The following is a 15,482-nucleotide window of genomic DNA, read 5'->3' on the forward strand; positions in this document are numbered from 1 at the left end:
AGCCCGAGGTCTGCCCGGAGAGCTGTGTAAGAGCCGCTGGGTAGGTGCTGTGTAAGAGCCGCTGGGCACGTGCTGGTCCTCCTGGAGCGAGACTCGGGCTTCAGCCACGGTGCCTCCAGGCAGCACCCGAGAAGCCGGGCGCAGCCTCCCCTCTGCCTTCCTGGCCTGGGGCCCCTGCCCGGTCTCAGCGCTGCCAAACAGGAGCACCTGCCCGGCCTGGGGCTCGCTCAGTGCGCCCCTCCCCACCGCACTCACAAAGGTGCAGTGTGGCCTGGGCTCCCTCCTGCCCGGCCTGGGGGACCCGCAATCTCCCGCAATTCTCCCCAGTGCCCAGGCCCGCATTGGACCGGGCAGGGAGAGGAAGGCTGGGCGCACAGGGGAAAGGTACGAACCGGGGATGAGCAGAGAGTGTCCCCCGTCCCCCAACGGCCCCACTCCCACCCCCCCACTTGAACTTCACATTGTGGATATTTTCAAACACACACACACACACACACAGTGATCCCCTAAGTTCCCACCGCCCAGTTCCCCCAGCTCTCTCCCAGCACGCCTCTGCAAAGCAGGATGTGTCGCCGGCCTAAGCGCACAGGCCTGCACCCCGGGAGGCTAGGGGACCGAGAGGGGCGCGGGTGGGCGGGGACCCGGGCCGGGGCCGCGGGGGGCGGGGGCGGGGCCTGAGGGGCGGGCCCGGGGCCGGGCGCGGCGGGGGGCGCTCTCCCCGTGACTCAAGGCGCGCGCGGCCGGGCGCACCGCGCCAGTCTCCGCCTCGCAGCTCCCAGTGCGCCCGCCGCGCCGCCGCTGCCCGAGCCCGCGCCGCCTTCCCGCCGCCGCCGCCACCACCGCCACCATGCCCAACTTCGCCGGCACCTGGAAGATGCGCAGCAGCGAGAATTTCGACGAGCTCCTCAAGGCGCTGGGTGAGCGGGCGCCGGGGGAGGCGCGGGAAGCGGCCCCGAGGTGCCCCGCACGCGGAGAGGGTGGGCGTTGGGGAACCCCGGGGGAGGGGGCGATCGCGCGCTCCGTTTCCAGGCTTACCGGGTGCCGGAGCGGCGCGCGGAGCCCAGGACCCCCGACGCTGGGCGCGCGTTCGCTGCAGGGGCGGCGCCTCCCCCGACGGCTCGGCCTTTATCCCGTGCCAGACAGGCGGCTTTAACTCGGGGAACCCCGTTTTGAGAACAGGCTCTGCCCCGAATGCACCGTGCGGCTCGCTTCTCCGAACCTCAGTTTCGTAGCCCGAAGGAAACCGAGCGAGGGCGCGGGGGCGCGTGGATCCCCGGTGCCAAGTCGGACGGCGCGGGGACCGGAACCTAACGGGTCCGGGGCTGGGCGGCGGACGGGGGCCAAGACCCTGGGGCCCGAACCAGCGGCGCCGCCTGCCCTTGCCCGCTCAGGTGTGAACGCCATGCTGAGGAAGGTGGCCGTGGCGGCCGCGTCCAAGCCGCACGTGGAGATCCGCCAGGACGGAGACCAGTTCTACATCAAGACCTCCACCACGGTGCGCACCACCGAGATCAACTTCAAGGTCGGAGAAGGCTTCGAGGAGGAGACGGTGGACGGGCGCAAGTGCAGGGTGAGGCCCCCGCGGAGCCCGCGCGCCGTGCCTGGGGCCCGCTGCGGCCGCGGGAAGCCGTGGCCCGGCGCCGCCCGCCCGTGGCGCGCCCTCATTTTGCAGGGCGTGTGCACCGGCTGCCGATTGTGGAACCTGGCTGTCCAGGGCTCAGGAGAACGCCCCACCCCCGTTCGCCCGCCGCCGCGTCCCTAAGCCGCCTCCTAGGAACTGCGAGCGGCTCGGCGCCCCGCGCTGCGTCTTTGCGGGGTGCGGGAGCAGGAGGGCGGCGGGTGCCGCGGGGCTCCCGGGACGCGCTCTCGCCTCCGTTTCCTGTCGCAGGTGGAGCCTCGGCTCTCGCGTCCCGCCCCGCGGGTCCCCGGGGCCGCCAGGGACCGCTCGGCTTCCATTTCCAGCGGTCTCGACGGCCCCAGCACGCCTCCCAGCTCGCCCGCAGTCAGGTTCCTTAAAAGAATGGTGCAATCGTTGCGAAAGCGACTGCGGCTTCTGGCTGGGAAGATGGGCTCAGGGCCCCTCTCTGAGTGGTCAAGGGTAGGGTCATTACATTTCTGCAGAGGGCTGAGCCAGTGGGCTGAAGCAAGGGGGTGTAGAATCCTTTTTTTTTTTTTTTTTAATTGTAAGAGCAAACATTGCATTTGGTGAGGTCCAGGCAGAAATCATCTCTCCTGGGGTCACTTATTTTAAAAGCAACAGCACCTCTCCGTGCCTTTCCCTGGGGCTTTAAGTCTCAATTCCACAGTAGTAGATAGCTCCTCTATCCTCTCCTGAGTGGTGTCAGTCTGCCCTGGTCCGCCCCGGGCCTGGGGCCTCCTGGAGACACAGCCCGCAGGAGCAGGCTGACCCCCGGGGGCCGTCCTCTTTGGCTCCTGGAATTGGTGTGACCTGAAAATGATGTCCAGGCTGCGGGGTCTGAGGCCGGCGTCTCTGTGGTTGGCAAGCAACAAAAGAGCAGCTGGGCATTGTTAGAGAGAGGGGCTGGGGAGAGGGCTGGGCAGGGACAGGGCTGGATTTGGGGGACGTTCAATGTGGCCACTGCCAGGGAGGGTGACCCCGGTTTAAAAACAATCACCAAACCCGAAGGGTCACACGGAGTCTGCACAGTGAGGCTGTTACCCTGCCCCTCCCCTCCCCCACTGAATCCTGAGTGTTAGTTAAAAAGTGGTTTTGTGCACATTCAGCAATGCCCCACCCCCGCCCTGTCCAGCTGTACCCCCCCCCCTCCAGGAATCCACCTCAGACCACAGTAACATTTTTCTAGAAGGGTGCACCCTGGGAGTCGGACCACAGTAACATTTTTCTAGAAGGATGCACCCCGGGAGTCGGACCACAGTAACATTTTTCTAGAAGGATGCTCCCCGGGAGTCGGACCACAGTAACATTTTTCTAGAAGGATGCTCCCCGGGAGTCGGACCACAGTAACATTTTTCTAGAAGGATGCTCCCCGGGAGTCGGACCACAGTAACATTTTTCTAGAAGGATGCTCCCCGGGAGGTGCAAGGGCTCCTATCCTGGGAGCCTGAGACACGGGCTGACCCTGGCAGGCTGCACGCTCCACCTGACGGGGCACAAAACGTGGCCCCCAAATCTGTGCAGGGAGCCTGCGTGGTGATAGACACGGAGCCTTGACCGCGATGTAAAACGTGGCGGTTCTGATGTGACAGTTCCTGTCGTCAGCATTCAGCTCGCTTCGCGGCAGTGTCGGTTTTGACATAAATGAGTCCTGGCTTGCGTCCTCAAGGCTTTGCTGCTCCAGTGGCTCTGCGTGTGTGCATTCATGCATACATGTGCGTGTGTACATGTGTGTGCGCGCGTGTGTGTGAGCCACAAGGTGCATTCCCACCCCATACAATCCACAAGTAGCCCCCTGAACGTGGGCCCCGGAAGGCTCAGCCGAGACGCTCCTGTGCCCGGGGACGGGGAGCCTGTGTTGCTTCCCACGCTGCCATAATTCTCCCGTGTTCATTGTTGCCGCCGCTCCCGCTGGCTGCCGGGACCCTCATTCCCGTCACTAACGGGTTTCTTGCCGGCAGAGTTTACCCACCTGGGAGAATGAAAACAAGATCCACTGCACGCAGACCCTCCTGGAGGGCGATGGCCCCAAGACCTACTGGACCCGCGAGCTGGCCAACGACGAGCTCATCCTGGTGAGGGCCCTTTGACCTGGAAGCAGTCCTCGTGCTCGGGGGCGCGTGGGGCGGGGGGGGGTGGTTTGTCCCCTGGGGTGGGCCACAGAGCCATGCTGGGCTTGGGCCACCTGTTCAGAGAAACACATGGTTTGCCCTGGGTTAAAATTGAGCAAGATGACGGTGGCTTGGGCTGGAGGAAGTTATTGTTAGAGGGTTGACAGCAGAGGGGCTGACATATCCCCAGCCAAACAAAAGACCGGCGGTGGGGAGGCCAGGATGCAGACCCCCGTAGTTTGGTTACACATGTCCTCCTGCAGAGGCTGGGTGGAAAGACAGACCAACCCGGTCCTGCTCCTTTTGTGTCTCTGAGCTCACTGAGCTTTCCCCGCCCCCACCCCCACTAGAGACGGGGAGGGCTCTTGTGGGCAGCCGGGAAATCCCATCCTCCTTCCCCGTCCCCTCTAGTTCCGCCTGCCCGGCCCGACTTAGCGAGCGTCACCCCCAAAATGTCGGGTGTGGGAGCCAGCGAGGTGTGCCAGGGAGGGCTCCCCTGCTGGGACCTGCGCAGGGACCTCACTTCCCGGGCGCCATCCTCGTGCTGGAAAATTAGGGGTTGAGCTGGAGTCTGAGCCCCGAGGTCCCTTGGAGCCCTGAAATTACATGTTTGCATGCAAGGAGCCCTCCGTGGAGCTGCGTCTGTGTTACGGTAGCTGCTCGCTCGCGCTCGCTCTCCTCCTTCCCCGGGATGATTTAAAACGCTTTCTCCTTTCATCACGAATGCCCTGGCTTCGTTTTGCAACCTGGATGATGTTGTTTGCAGAGAAACATGGGGTTTGGGGGGTGGTTTGAGGCTGAGACTCTTTCCTGGGACCAGCCAGAGACAGCAGAGCGGGGGCCGATGAGAAAGTTCCTGAGTGGAGCTGAGGGTTAAGAAGGACCCGTTTGCTCTGAGCAGGTGCGATTTTTTTTTTAAGCTGAGTAGTACCTGAGCAGCCGGCGTCACAGGCCAAATTCTGCCAGAAACAGCCCACTGGTTCCAAATCCTCCCCCTTTCTTTCCCCCCCTCCCCCCTCCTCTCTCTCTCCCCCCTCCTCTCTGTCTCTCTCTCTCTCCTCTCTCTCTCCCCCTTCTCTCTCTCTCTCCCCTCTCTCTCTCTTTCCTCTCTCTCCCCTCCCCCCTCCCCCTCCTCTCTCTCTCCCCCCTCCTCTCTCTCTCTCTCTCTTTCTCTCCTCTCTCTCTCTCCTCTCTCTCTCCCCCTTCTCTCTCTCTCCCCCCTCCTCTCTCCCCTCCTCCCACCCCCCTCCTCTCTCCCCTCCTCCCACCGCCCTCCTCTCTCCTCTCTCTCTTCTCTCTCTCTCTCTCTCTCTCTCTCTCTCACACACACACACTGTCTCCCCACAATTGTACACAGGCATCCTCCCCCGGCTCAGGCTCAGCCAACATATATACAAGTCTCAAAGGAAGCATTAACTCTTGGCATTTGGGATCCAGAACGTGGGCTTTTGTTTCAAAGATTATTATCATTAATAAATCTAAAACGCAGGGCGATGCAATCTCCATGTAATGAGAGGTGAATTATTCTAGTTAAGTTGAAATAAGCTCTTCCCGAGCCAGCCATAAATTACCCCTGGGCCCTAAGTTGCCTTCCTTTGAAAACTGAGTCTACCCCCTCAAAGCACTCTGGAATATTCTACAGAGAGTTTCTTTCGGGAACCATGCTAGCATAGTTTACAGGCAGAGAAAGCCATTTTCAATGTGGCTGGAAGTACGCTGATTCTTCTCTTGGGCGAAGCCTTTTGTTAGCCCCACACACTTTGGAGAGTTCTGGAGAGCCGGCCTGGCTCGGAGAGGTGCAGGCATTTGAGATGGGGATTGATGGCGGGGGCTCTTGCCCTCTGGCCCAGCCCCATGCACAATCCCCCTGCACACAGAATCATCTGTGATCTCTACCCCGGAAGCAATTACAGCTGTGCCGGCCCACTCGGGGGGATCCCCAGTGTGCAAACACGCTCGAGATGGCACTTGCCGCCTTAGCGCTCACGGAGGACGAGACGGGTTTTCCCGGAACACACGTGCTGGGACGATGTCCTCGCCAATGTCCCTGAGCGCATCCACGACCCCCGAGGGCTCCGGGGCTGAGAGTCTGCAGCCCCCAGGCTGACCACGCTCAGCCCTCAGTGCGGTGCCCTGTCCTGCACCCTGGCTGCTCTGAGAACCTGGACGGGCAGAACCTCCCAGCCGAGAAATGTCCCTGGTTCTGTGCAGACAAAAACCGCCCCGTGGCAGGCGGCAGACTCCGCAGAGTTGTTGGTTTCTGTTTTTTTTTCTAACGTGCACATTGCTTTCCACACTCCGCCTGGGAGAGTCCCAGGAGAGCAGGCCTGGGAGTCATCGCCGGGTTTTGGAAAAGCCGAGACGACGGCTTACTTAGAAGAGGTCTTGTTTCAGGGGGCCAGAAGAAAAATGTCCTCCTACCTCTGTGGGATGACTCGGGTCCAGCACGCCAACAAAGAATGTTAACTGCAAGGGGCCTTGGCAATCATCTTGTTCCATCCCCCGGCTCCCCGCCCTGCCTGCCCTGGACGGGCTGGGGGAGGCACAGAGTTGCCCCAGCTTACGCAGCTGTCGGTGGCTGGAGGGACAGAATGTGTATGTAGCCCACGCACGCACATCCTCCTGGTGTGCTAGCACCTGACATAAGGGAACGCCGTGTAGCTAGAACTATCTGTTGTGTACAGTCAGGCCTTTTTTTTCCCCCCCACAAATATTTTTGGTCAGTGCTTGGTGGAATTTATGGGTCTGGAACCCACGGATAAGGAGAGCCAGGGGTACTTAGTCAGCATCCCGGGCCGATAGCTGCTTCCTGGAAAGCAGTGTTGATGCTGATCCCAAAGCAGTCCCATCTGGTTGCTCCGTGCCAGACCTCCTGGCTCCAAGTGCCCCAACTCCTCGCTCTCCTAAAGCCACAGAAAAATCCAGAACCGTCCCCCTGCTTTCAGCCTAACTCCAAAGCCCAAGCCGGGGAGGTGGCATCCCTCTGCGGCACACCCAGGTTCCAGAAGCAAAGGACGTCTGTGCAGGGCACAGGGCCGTGGGGACAAAGCCCCTGAAAACCCCGGGCGCACCGGAAATGGAGAGCCTGTCTCGGGGCTGTCCACGGGGCAGCCGGCTACCGGCTCTGCCGATGCCTTCAGCGCTCTGGGCGGCCCTCTGCCCTCACTGCTTCTCCCTTTCTCCTCCCCCGCAGACCTTTGGCGCCGACGACGTGGTCTGCACGAGGATTTACGTCCGGGAGTGAAGGTGGCCTGTTTGGGCCTGCGCGTGAGACAGGACGCAGCCCTCCCCGAGGAAGAGGTCATAGGTGTGGGCTCCAGCTGCCCGTCCCGACCCTGTGAACGATAGATGACCCCCTTTGCCCCCGACAGTGTTGTAGTGCCCCCTTGCCCCCTCCCGGCCCCCTCCAAGTCTCCTGTCTCCCTGGTGCTCTGTAGTTTCGCATTTGCATGGTTTCCTGGGCCATTAAACTGCTTTGATGTCTCTCAAGGCTCCTTCCTGCTCTGGATCGGCCCTCGGTTCCCACGCGGGGATGGGGGGTGTTCCACGCCTCCTGGTTCGGTTCGGTGGTGTGGTGCTTCTGCCTGTATTGGCTGTGTAAGCGGGGCACCCCCAGGCTGGCTGGAGGCGGCCGGCAGGTCCAGCTGGGGTGGGACCTCACGGCGCTGGCTTTTGGGTGGCATGAGTTGGCATGGGTGGCTGCCAGTGGGGGAGAGAAGGCACCTTCCAAAGGCACGATTGAGCAAGGGACCGTTTGCCAGGGCAATTACAAGGCAAAAAGAACCAGCCAGGGCTGGGGAGGCCCCCAGAGACTGGCCAGACAGACCACCAGTGCCATTGCCTGGGAGAGGGGCCGCCCTGGAGGACAGAGAGGGCTGCTGCTGGGACCCACGTGGCCCACGTGTGGGGTGAGAGGGGGCGTGGCCTGGAACAGGGGGACAGGCGCTCGGCCCTCCCACCTTTCACTCTCTGATCCACCTAGCTGTCACACCAGCTGGATCTGGGGCCCAGACGCTGGGGAGTAGCAGGGAGGCCAGGGTGGGGGAGGGGCTGAATGTGTCAGTGGACATTAACCCACAGCCTGGCCAGCTTTTAGATGTGAAAACCAGGCGAGTCCATCAGCATTGCTGTTTCCTTCCGAGACAAACTGGGGAAATCAGGCGTGCCTGCACTCAGCCGCTGGCTCGGCAGCTCCCGCATTGGAGAGGGAACGCACGCGCCCTCTGCCTCCCCACGGGCCCCAGCCCTCGTTTGCACCCCTGCCTGGTTTCTCCCCTCGCAGACACAAGGGCTCCAGGCAGAGCCAGGTCAGACTCGGCTGCCAGCAGGGCGTGGCTAGGGACAAACCCGGAGGAGGCCCTCGAAGGCCCAGGTGCAGGTGTGAATGAGGTCATGCTCCTCCCAGATCCTCACGCCTCCCACCTCCCCAGACCGCACCCCAACGCCTGCCCCGGAACTCTCTCAGGAGGGGGCCCCTGGGGTGCATCTCGCACCCGGGCCTGCTTGATGGGGCTCTGTGGGTCACTTCCGCTCTGCATCCCCACAAAAGCACCAGTGGCTCCATTTCCCACAGCCTCAAAGCCACCGGGCCCTGAGACATCTGGGGTGAGCTGGGCTCGGATCCGTATAGGAGAAAGCCTGACGGGGGGCCCTGAGAACATCTGCTCATGCCCAGGACCTCTCATAGGTGGCCCTTTGTGCGAACCACCTTTAAGTTCCTGCTCTACTCCATGCCCCTGTGCCCCTGGGACCAGTGGGTGCAGGCTCCCTGCCATCTCCATGCTACTGGGGTTTTCTCCCCGGGGGCTGGGCCAAGCGCACTGCCAGCGTCCTACAACACAGTCACACATGGCAGCGAGCAGAGTGCTGGACGGGTCGCTCCTAGCGTCTTGCAGGAGGGGCTGGAGCAGGGCCTCTCAGGGAGGGTCTGGGTCATGCGGAGGGCGGGGAGACAACGCAGGGCCCACCTGACTCAGGAGGGAGGGTTCTGAGCTGGCCACTCGGGCACAGGTGGACAAGGTACTCATGGGAGTTCACATCGAGGTTGCAAGGCCTTGACGTGGTAGTCGATACGCCGAGCTCCTGCTGCTGCACCGTCTTCTCCATGGGTGGATTTGCTGCTCGGGGGCCCTGTCCCGCCATATTGGGATGGCAGAGGGGGGCGGGGGCAGGAGGCTCCTCCCCTCTGCCGACTCTGAGGACCAGCGGTGCCCATCATGTTTCCATCCGTGACCTGCTCCTTGGGACACGTGGCTCCTACTCCCATTCACAGGGGAGACTGGATGAAGCTCCTGACTCCTGGCTTCAGTCTGGCCCAGCCCTGGCTTGTGTGGTCATATGGGGAGTGAACCAGTGGATGGAAGGTCTCCCTCTCTGTTTCTTCCACTCACTCTCTCTCTCTCCTTCAACACGAGCTTTCAGATTAATACATCATGTTTGTTTTAAGATTTTATTTATTTATGTGAAAGTCAGAGTTACACAGAGAGAAAGAGAGGGAGAGGCAGAGAGAAGAGGTTCTCCATCCTCTGGTTCACTTCCCGGTGGCTGCAATGGCCGGAGCTGTGTCTAACCGAAGCCAGGAGCCAGGAGCTTCTTCCAGGTCTCCCACGCGGGTGCAGGGGCCCAAGGCCTTGGGTCATCTGCTTTCCCAGGCCATAGCAGAGAGCTGGATCAGAAGTGGAGCAGCCAGGACTCGAACCAGCGCCCCTGTGGGATGCTGGCACTGCAGGCAGTGGCTTTACCCACCACACCACAGTGCCAGCCCCTAGCTCAGAGTTTGGGAGGCTGAAAGTCCAAGATGTGTTTGGCCTCTGCTGAGAATCCTGTGGCTACATGCCAACATGGCTCCTGGCATAGTGGCTGCAACGTGTGTGGAAGGAAGAGGCCACGAGGTGAGACGGGAGGCCAGAGCGACCAGGGAGGGGCCAGTGACACCTCCAATGACCACTAGGTGTGAATAACCCAGTAGGTGTGAATAACCCAGTAGGTGTGAATGCAGTTACTGCCATCTGAGCTTTGATCGCTTGCTGTGGATAAAGATGATAATACCTGGCCTGGTTGGGTGGGGGTTGGGGGCTTAAATGAGTTAAAGTAGGTAAAATGCTGGGAGCTCTCTAGATTTCTACACAAACCAGGCCCTCCAGCCACGAGGGTCCAGACCCCAGGCCCACTCCTCTGGGCCTCTGATGCTTTGCATGTGCAAGGCCAGCGCCCACCTCCTCCAGGGGCCCTTCCCTGCCTGTCCGCGCCTCCCGAGGTGGGAGCCTTTTGATGTCTGCTCACAGTACCAGGGCCACGACCACAGCCTCCCTCGTGCACGTGGCCTCCTGTTGTGGTCCCGAGCTGTCATCCCACATCTCCGGGTCCCTGTCATACCCGCCCAGCAGACTGGTCCTGCAGGGTTGCTCTCACCAGGCACTGCTGAGCTGACTGATGGACAGCCAGCATTTTCCAGCAGACCTGAGCCACCCTGAGGAAAGTCCTCCAGCTGTGGGGCAGCAAACAGCGGTGCCCAACAGTGGGAGGAGCACCCAGGGGGATGTAGCAGGTGCACACCAATTACACCGGGCAGAGGTCAAGGCCCCACTGCAAGAATAACGTGACTTGTACAAGGCTCACTGCTGTTGAATAGAAAGATTGAGTTTAATTATTGATTTTTTAAAATATATTTATTTATTTGAAAGGCAGAGTGACAGAGAGAGAGATCTACCCACTGGTTCACTCCCCAAGTGCACTTGAGCCATCACACCCTGCCTTCCAGCACATTAGCAGGAAGCTGGGTCGGAAGCAGAGTAGCCAGGACGTGAACCAGCTCTCCATTCTGGAAGGCTGGCCTGGCAAGCAGCGGCCTAACCTGTTGTGTCGCAGTGCCAGCCCTATTTATTTTAATTATTGTTAATTTATTGACCCAGCATCACTCTGAACCACCTTCTCCACACCCAGCCCTCCCCTCAGAATCAGGGAGATCGAGGGCTTATTGGAACTAGATTGATCATGTGACCCAGTTCTGCCCAATGAGATACAAAAGGAAGTCAGCTAAGGGGCTTCTGGGAACGACCTTTTCTCCCTGACAAGGGAGGAGAGCTTGAACAGCTAACTTCTGGACCCGCGCTGTGGCGCAGCAGGTGAAGCTACTGCCTGTGGCGCTGGCATCCCATATGGGTGCTGGTTCGAGTCCCTGAAGCTCCACTTCCAATCCAGCTCCCTGCTAACGCACCTGGGAAAGCAGCAGAAGATGGCCCGAGACCTTGGGCCCCTGCACCCATGTAGGAGACTCAGAAGAAGCTCCTGGCTCCTGGGTTCGGCCTGGCCCAGCCCTGTTAAGGCCATTTGGGGACTGGATGGCAGACCTCTCTCTGTCTCCTTCTGCCTCTCCCTCTCTGCAACTCTGTAGTTCAAATAAATTAATAAATCTGAGAAAGAGAGAGAGAGAGAGAGAGAGAGAGAGAGGAAGGAAGGAAGGCAGGCAGGCAGGCTAACTTCTGCCTTTTGCCTCTGAAAATGGTGTGAGGTTGTGATACCCGGAGCTGGTGCAGCCGTCTGTGACCATGACCAAAAGGCCATGAGACTCTAAGAGACGCAGCCCCCGCCTGTCTTGGGTGTGTTGCCATGCGATTTCAAAAAGAAGCAGAAAACCCCTGTTTACGCTGTGGCTTCCATACTTGCAGCCAAAAGCACTCCCAAGGGATGTGCTGAGGTGACGTGAAGGACAGACGCCAGCCCGGCTTTTGGGTTTCCAGGACACCTTGTCCCACATAATGACTCGTGGTGCCACAGAACTGGAGATGCACCCCCTTGCTCAGAGCAAGAACACCGGTAGAAACTAACGTCCTGTGGAAGTCGGGACGCCATTCCTTACGGGGACACTGTTCCCAGTCCCCTGTCTTCTGTCCTCTCTCATCACGTGGCAGCCCCCACTTCACAGCGCTCAGCGTGGACGGGAGCGGCCTGCAAATGCAGCCCTCCCAGCCCGACCTGGCCGCACGCTCACTGCTTTCCAAGGCACCTGTCTTCTGGGGGGTGCCCTCGGGAATCTCCCCTCCTTCCGGGCACTAGACTCAATGCCCCCGTTAGGGTCCGGAAAGTCCTTGGGCCTTGTGAAAAGCCTGGCTTACACCTGTATCTTCCCTCCCCAGTTACAGCAATGGTGCTGTGAATAAAGAAACGCAGGATGTGATCTTCACAGGGTCTCCGAAGGGGTAGAGAAATGCAGGTCGCAGTGGATTTGGACTTATCCCAACCCATCGGAGCCCGCCCTCAACCAAGAGTGGACAGAAACCAGAGGGCAGAAATGATCTGCCCAAGGTCATCATTTTAGGTGCTGGTCAAGATCAAGGGGACAGGAGCTGGTACTGCAGGGCAGCAGGCTAGGCCGCCGCTTGCAACACTCACAGCCCCTATCAGAGCGACGGTTCAAGTCCTGGCTGCTCCACACCCACCCAGCTCCCTGCTACGGCAGATGTGAAGTCTGCCAAGACGATGGCCCAAGGACTTGGGTTCCTGCCACCCTCGTGGGAGACCCAGATAGAGCTCCTGGCTCCTGGCTTTGGCCTGGCCCAGCCCTGACTGTTGTGGACACTGGTGAAGCAGCTGATAGAGGATCTCTCTCTGTCTCTCCAACTTTCTCTGTTGCTTTGCCTTTCAAACAAATCAATGACAAAATTTTAAAGTGATCCAGGAGATGGCTTGCTCCCGGTTTAGCTGCCTTTTTATAAAACTCTTTATTGTAGAGAACTTCAAGTGTGAGGATCATCAGGTGACCCCTTGCCCTCACCACCCAGCTTCAGCCACCACCCGGCCAGTCTCGTCTCCTCCACCTTCCCCTCCCCAAATGTCACCTATAACCTTTCAGTCGGCGTCTCTAGAAGTTAATAATTCCACTGGACATAACTATGACTCCACTATGACAACTTGAAAATTAACAATCGGTCAAATATCCCGCTAGTGTCCAGCTCTGCTGATTGCCTCACGGCTCGTTCTTGTCCTGTTTGCGCAAATCCACATGAATCATCCTTCTTAAAGGAGTGCTATGTCTCACACACCTTTCCTAATCCGTAAACCCCCTCTTCCAGAGTATTTGCTGGAGAGACTGGTTATGTAGCCTGTGGAGCTTCCTGCAGACTGGGTTTGCACCACTACACTTCTGTGTTGTTGCTTAGCCTTGTCTCTTTCCCCTGTATTTTCTTGCAAAGTGGTCATGAGATCTAGACGTTCAGCTAAGATGCAAGATTTATTTATTTATTTTTATTTGAAAGGCAGAGTGACACACAGAGAGAGAGAGAGAGAAACAGAGGGAGAGAGGTCTTCCATCTGCTGGTTCACTCCCCAATTGGCTGCAACAGCCAGGGCTGGGCTGGGCCGAAACCAGAAGCTTGAAACTCCCTCTGGGTCTCCCAGGTGGGTGCAGGGGCCCAAGCACGTGGGCCATCCTCTGCCGCTTTCCCAGGCAGCCAGGACTTGAGCCCGTGCTCTGATATGGGATGCTAGCGCCCCAGGTGGCAGCTTAACCCCATGCGGGCCCCTCAAAGTTGATTTTGGGGTAGCAGTACCTCTAGGGGGTGCACCGTGCTTCCCTACAGTGCCTCCTGGTGTCTGGTTCCCTCGCTTTCTGTGACATTAGCAGCCCTTGGTGATCACTGATGAGACTCACGGCTTCATTGGAAGTGGTAACATGGGGATATTCTAATTCTTTTTTGGAAGATTTATTTATTTGAAAGTCAGAATTAGAAAGAGAGAGAGAGAGAAAGTCTTCCATTCGCTGGTTCCCTCCCCAAATAGCTGCTTCTGCCCAAGCTGGGCTGATCCAGAGCCAAGAACCAGGGGCCAGGAGCCAGGAGCCAGGAGCTTCTTCCTGGTTTCCCATGCCAATGCAGGGGCCCAAGCACTTGGGCCACCTTCTACTGCTTTCCTTGCAAGAATTCAAGGGGTCACATGAGAACAGCCTTCTGGGGGCGTGCCCCCAATGACCTAAGACCTCCCGTTGGATCCCATCTCTTACTGATTCCACTACCAGCCACTAGTGAGGACCAAGCCTGCAACGCCGGGAGTGTGGGCACACAGTCAAATACAGTCGCCTTTGTCTGCTGCCCAAGACAGGTCAAGAAATACTCTACTGTCACCAATGCCATGTTCTGCTCTTTGAGGATGGCACCTCCTCCTTGTCACTGAGTGGTCTGGGGCCAGTGTCTCTGTGGTAGGGGATGGAAGGGGCAGTAGAAGACTTGGGGGCATTTGTCTGCAATTTAGCATCACGCTCTGAAGCCAACCACCTCCAAGGGGATGGGGATTTGACAGGCAGCGGTCACTTCCAATCAAACCTCCCTGGAGGTGGGGTTAACATTCCATTCTTTGGTAGGAAGATTAAGCACAGTTTCTGGACAGAAAGCAAATTCTCACAAGGGCTCTGCAAACATTCCATGCTATATGTGTTACACTTGGGTAATGTATCTTCCTTGGAAAGTTACCTACAGGACTTGGAGCAATTAACTTAGTAAAAAAAAATAAATGATAGTCACCATTTTATAATTCCATTTGTTTCCACCAGAGAGGAGAACTCATCAATTATGGCGGATGAAGAGGGGCCTGGAGTTCATAAAATGGAACTTGGCCAAATTCTCTTGGAATTGTTGTACCCAGGGGAGGCAGGAGTTCGAGACTCTGGTATAAAAACAGAAAAAAACCCAGTGGATTCAAAAACAACATGTAGGAAAAATTTATGGCAACATAAACACTTGCAGTGAGCACAATAAAAAATGAAAACTCTGAGAAAGTCTGGGGGAAAAAAAAATCTCATTCTCAGACATACGTGAAATACAACGGAAGTTTTGCCTTGCTTTTCCCTCCAGTGGGGAACAGGTTCAGAAAAATGTGAGACTCCGTTTCTCCCCTTGCTTTACTTGTTCTGTGTGATGACCAGGGTGGGCTGGCTCCACTCCAGGAGCTCCCAGGGCTCGGTGCTGGCTCTCGGGGGCCTCCCTGCTCATCCGTGTGAGGCAGAAGCTGCCGGACCAGGGACAAGGGCCGGGCTGCTGCCTACGGCTCCCCAAGGACAGCCCCAGTGTCCACCAACAGGACAATGGTGAGGCTGCGCCGCGGGCCGCGGTCCTGGGTACCTTAGGTTCCCCAGGGAAGAGTGTCATGTCTCTTTTAGTGGAAAATAGTGAAGCTATATGCTTAGCTTTTTATGCCGGAGAAATAAAAAAGCCCAAAGCCCAGAGGATACGCACACACGCACACACACATGCACACACACACACTCTCTCTCACCAGCTGTGCAGAGGTGACCTAGAGGAGGCCCCCCGCCTGGCTGCCATTGTTTCTGTTTTCCTGGAATCCAGCTGACCCAGCGTGATTAATTCTGTAACTTAAAACATTTCCATTTGTAAAGTAAGATTTTTTAAACATTTATATATTTATTTTAAAAGGCAGAATTACAGAGAGAGAGAGAGAGAGATCGTGCCTTTGCTGGTTCACTGCCCAAATGGCCGAAACGGCCGGGCTAAAACCAGGAGCCAGGAGCTCCATCCGGGTCTCCCACGTGGGTGCGGAGGCCCAAGCACCTGGCCCATCCTCTGCTCCTTTCCCAGGCGCGTTAGCAGGGAGCTGGTTGGGAAGTGGAGCAGCCGGTTCTCGCTCGTACAGGCTGCAAGCTCCGTGCCCCAACGCTGGCCCCGAAGCACGATCTCTAGCTGTCTAGTGTTGGCCTCTGAGCCTGGAGTCTGAATGTTCCCGTAATC

At 58.4% G+C, this 15,482-nt stretch overlaps 1 protein-coding gene across 1 annotated transcript; it reads left to right on the forward strand.

Annotated features, from left to right (window-relative positions):
* The first annotated feature begins 797 nt into the window (after window positions 1-797).
* On the forward strand, window positions 798-7,236 carry CRABP1 (cellular retinoic acid binding protein 1). Its single transcript, XM_062204857.1, has 4 exons — window positions 798-917; window positions 1,392-1,570; window positions 3,598-3,711; window positions 6,941-7,236. Exons 1-4 carry the CDS (start codon window positions 848-850, stop codon window positions 6,989-6,991), a joined length of 414 nt encoding a protein of 137 aa, XP_062060841.1. The 5' UTR covers window positions 798-847; the 3' UTR covers window positions 6,992-7,236.
* The last annotated feature ends 8,246 nt before the right edge of the window (window positions 7,237-15,482 follow it).

Source organism: Lepus europaeus, chromosome 11 (genome assembly GCF_033115175.1).
Source record: "Lepus europaeus isolate LE1 chromosome 11, mLepTim1.pri, whole genome shotgun sequence".
NCBI classification, from domain to species: domain Eukaryota; kingdom Metazoa; phylum Chordata; class Mammalia; order Lagomorpha; family Leporidae; genus Lepus; species Lepus europaeus.

Coding starts and splice junctions, on each gene's coding strand:
- CRABP1 (XM_062204857.1), top strand. CDS start 848: ATGCCCAACTTCGCCGGCACCTGGAAGATGCGCAGCAGCGAGAATTTC. Junction 1,571..3,597: donor TGGACGGGCGCAAGTGCAGG/GTGAGGCCCCCG, acceptor TCTTGCCGGCAG/AGTTTACCCACCTGGGAGAA. Junction 3,712..6,940: donor CCAACGACGAGCTCATCCTG/GTGAGGGCCCTT, acceptor CCTCCCCCGCAG/ACCTTTGGCGCCGACGACGT.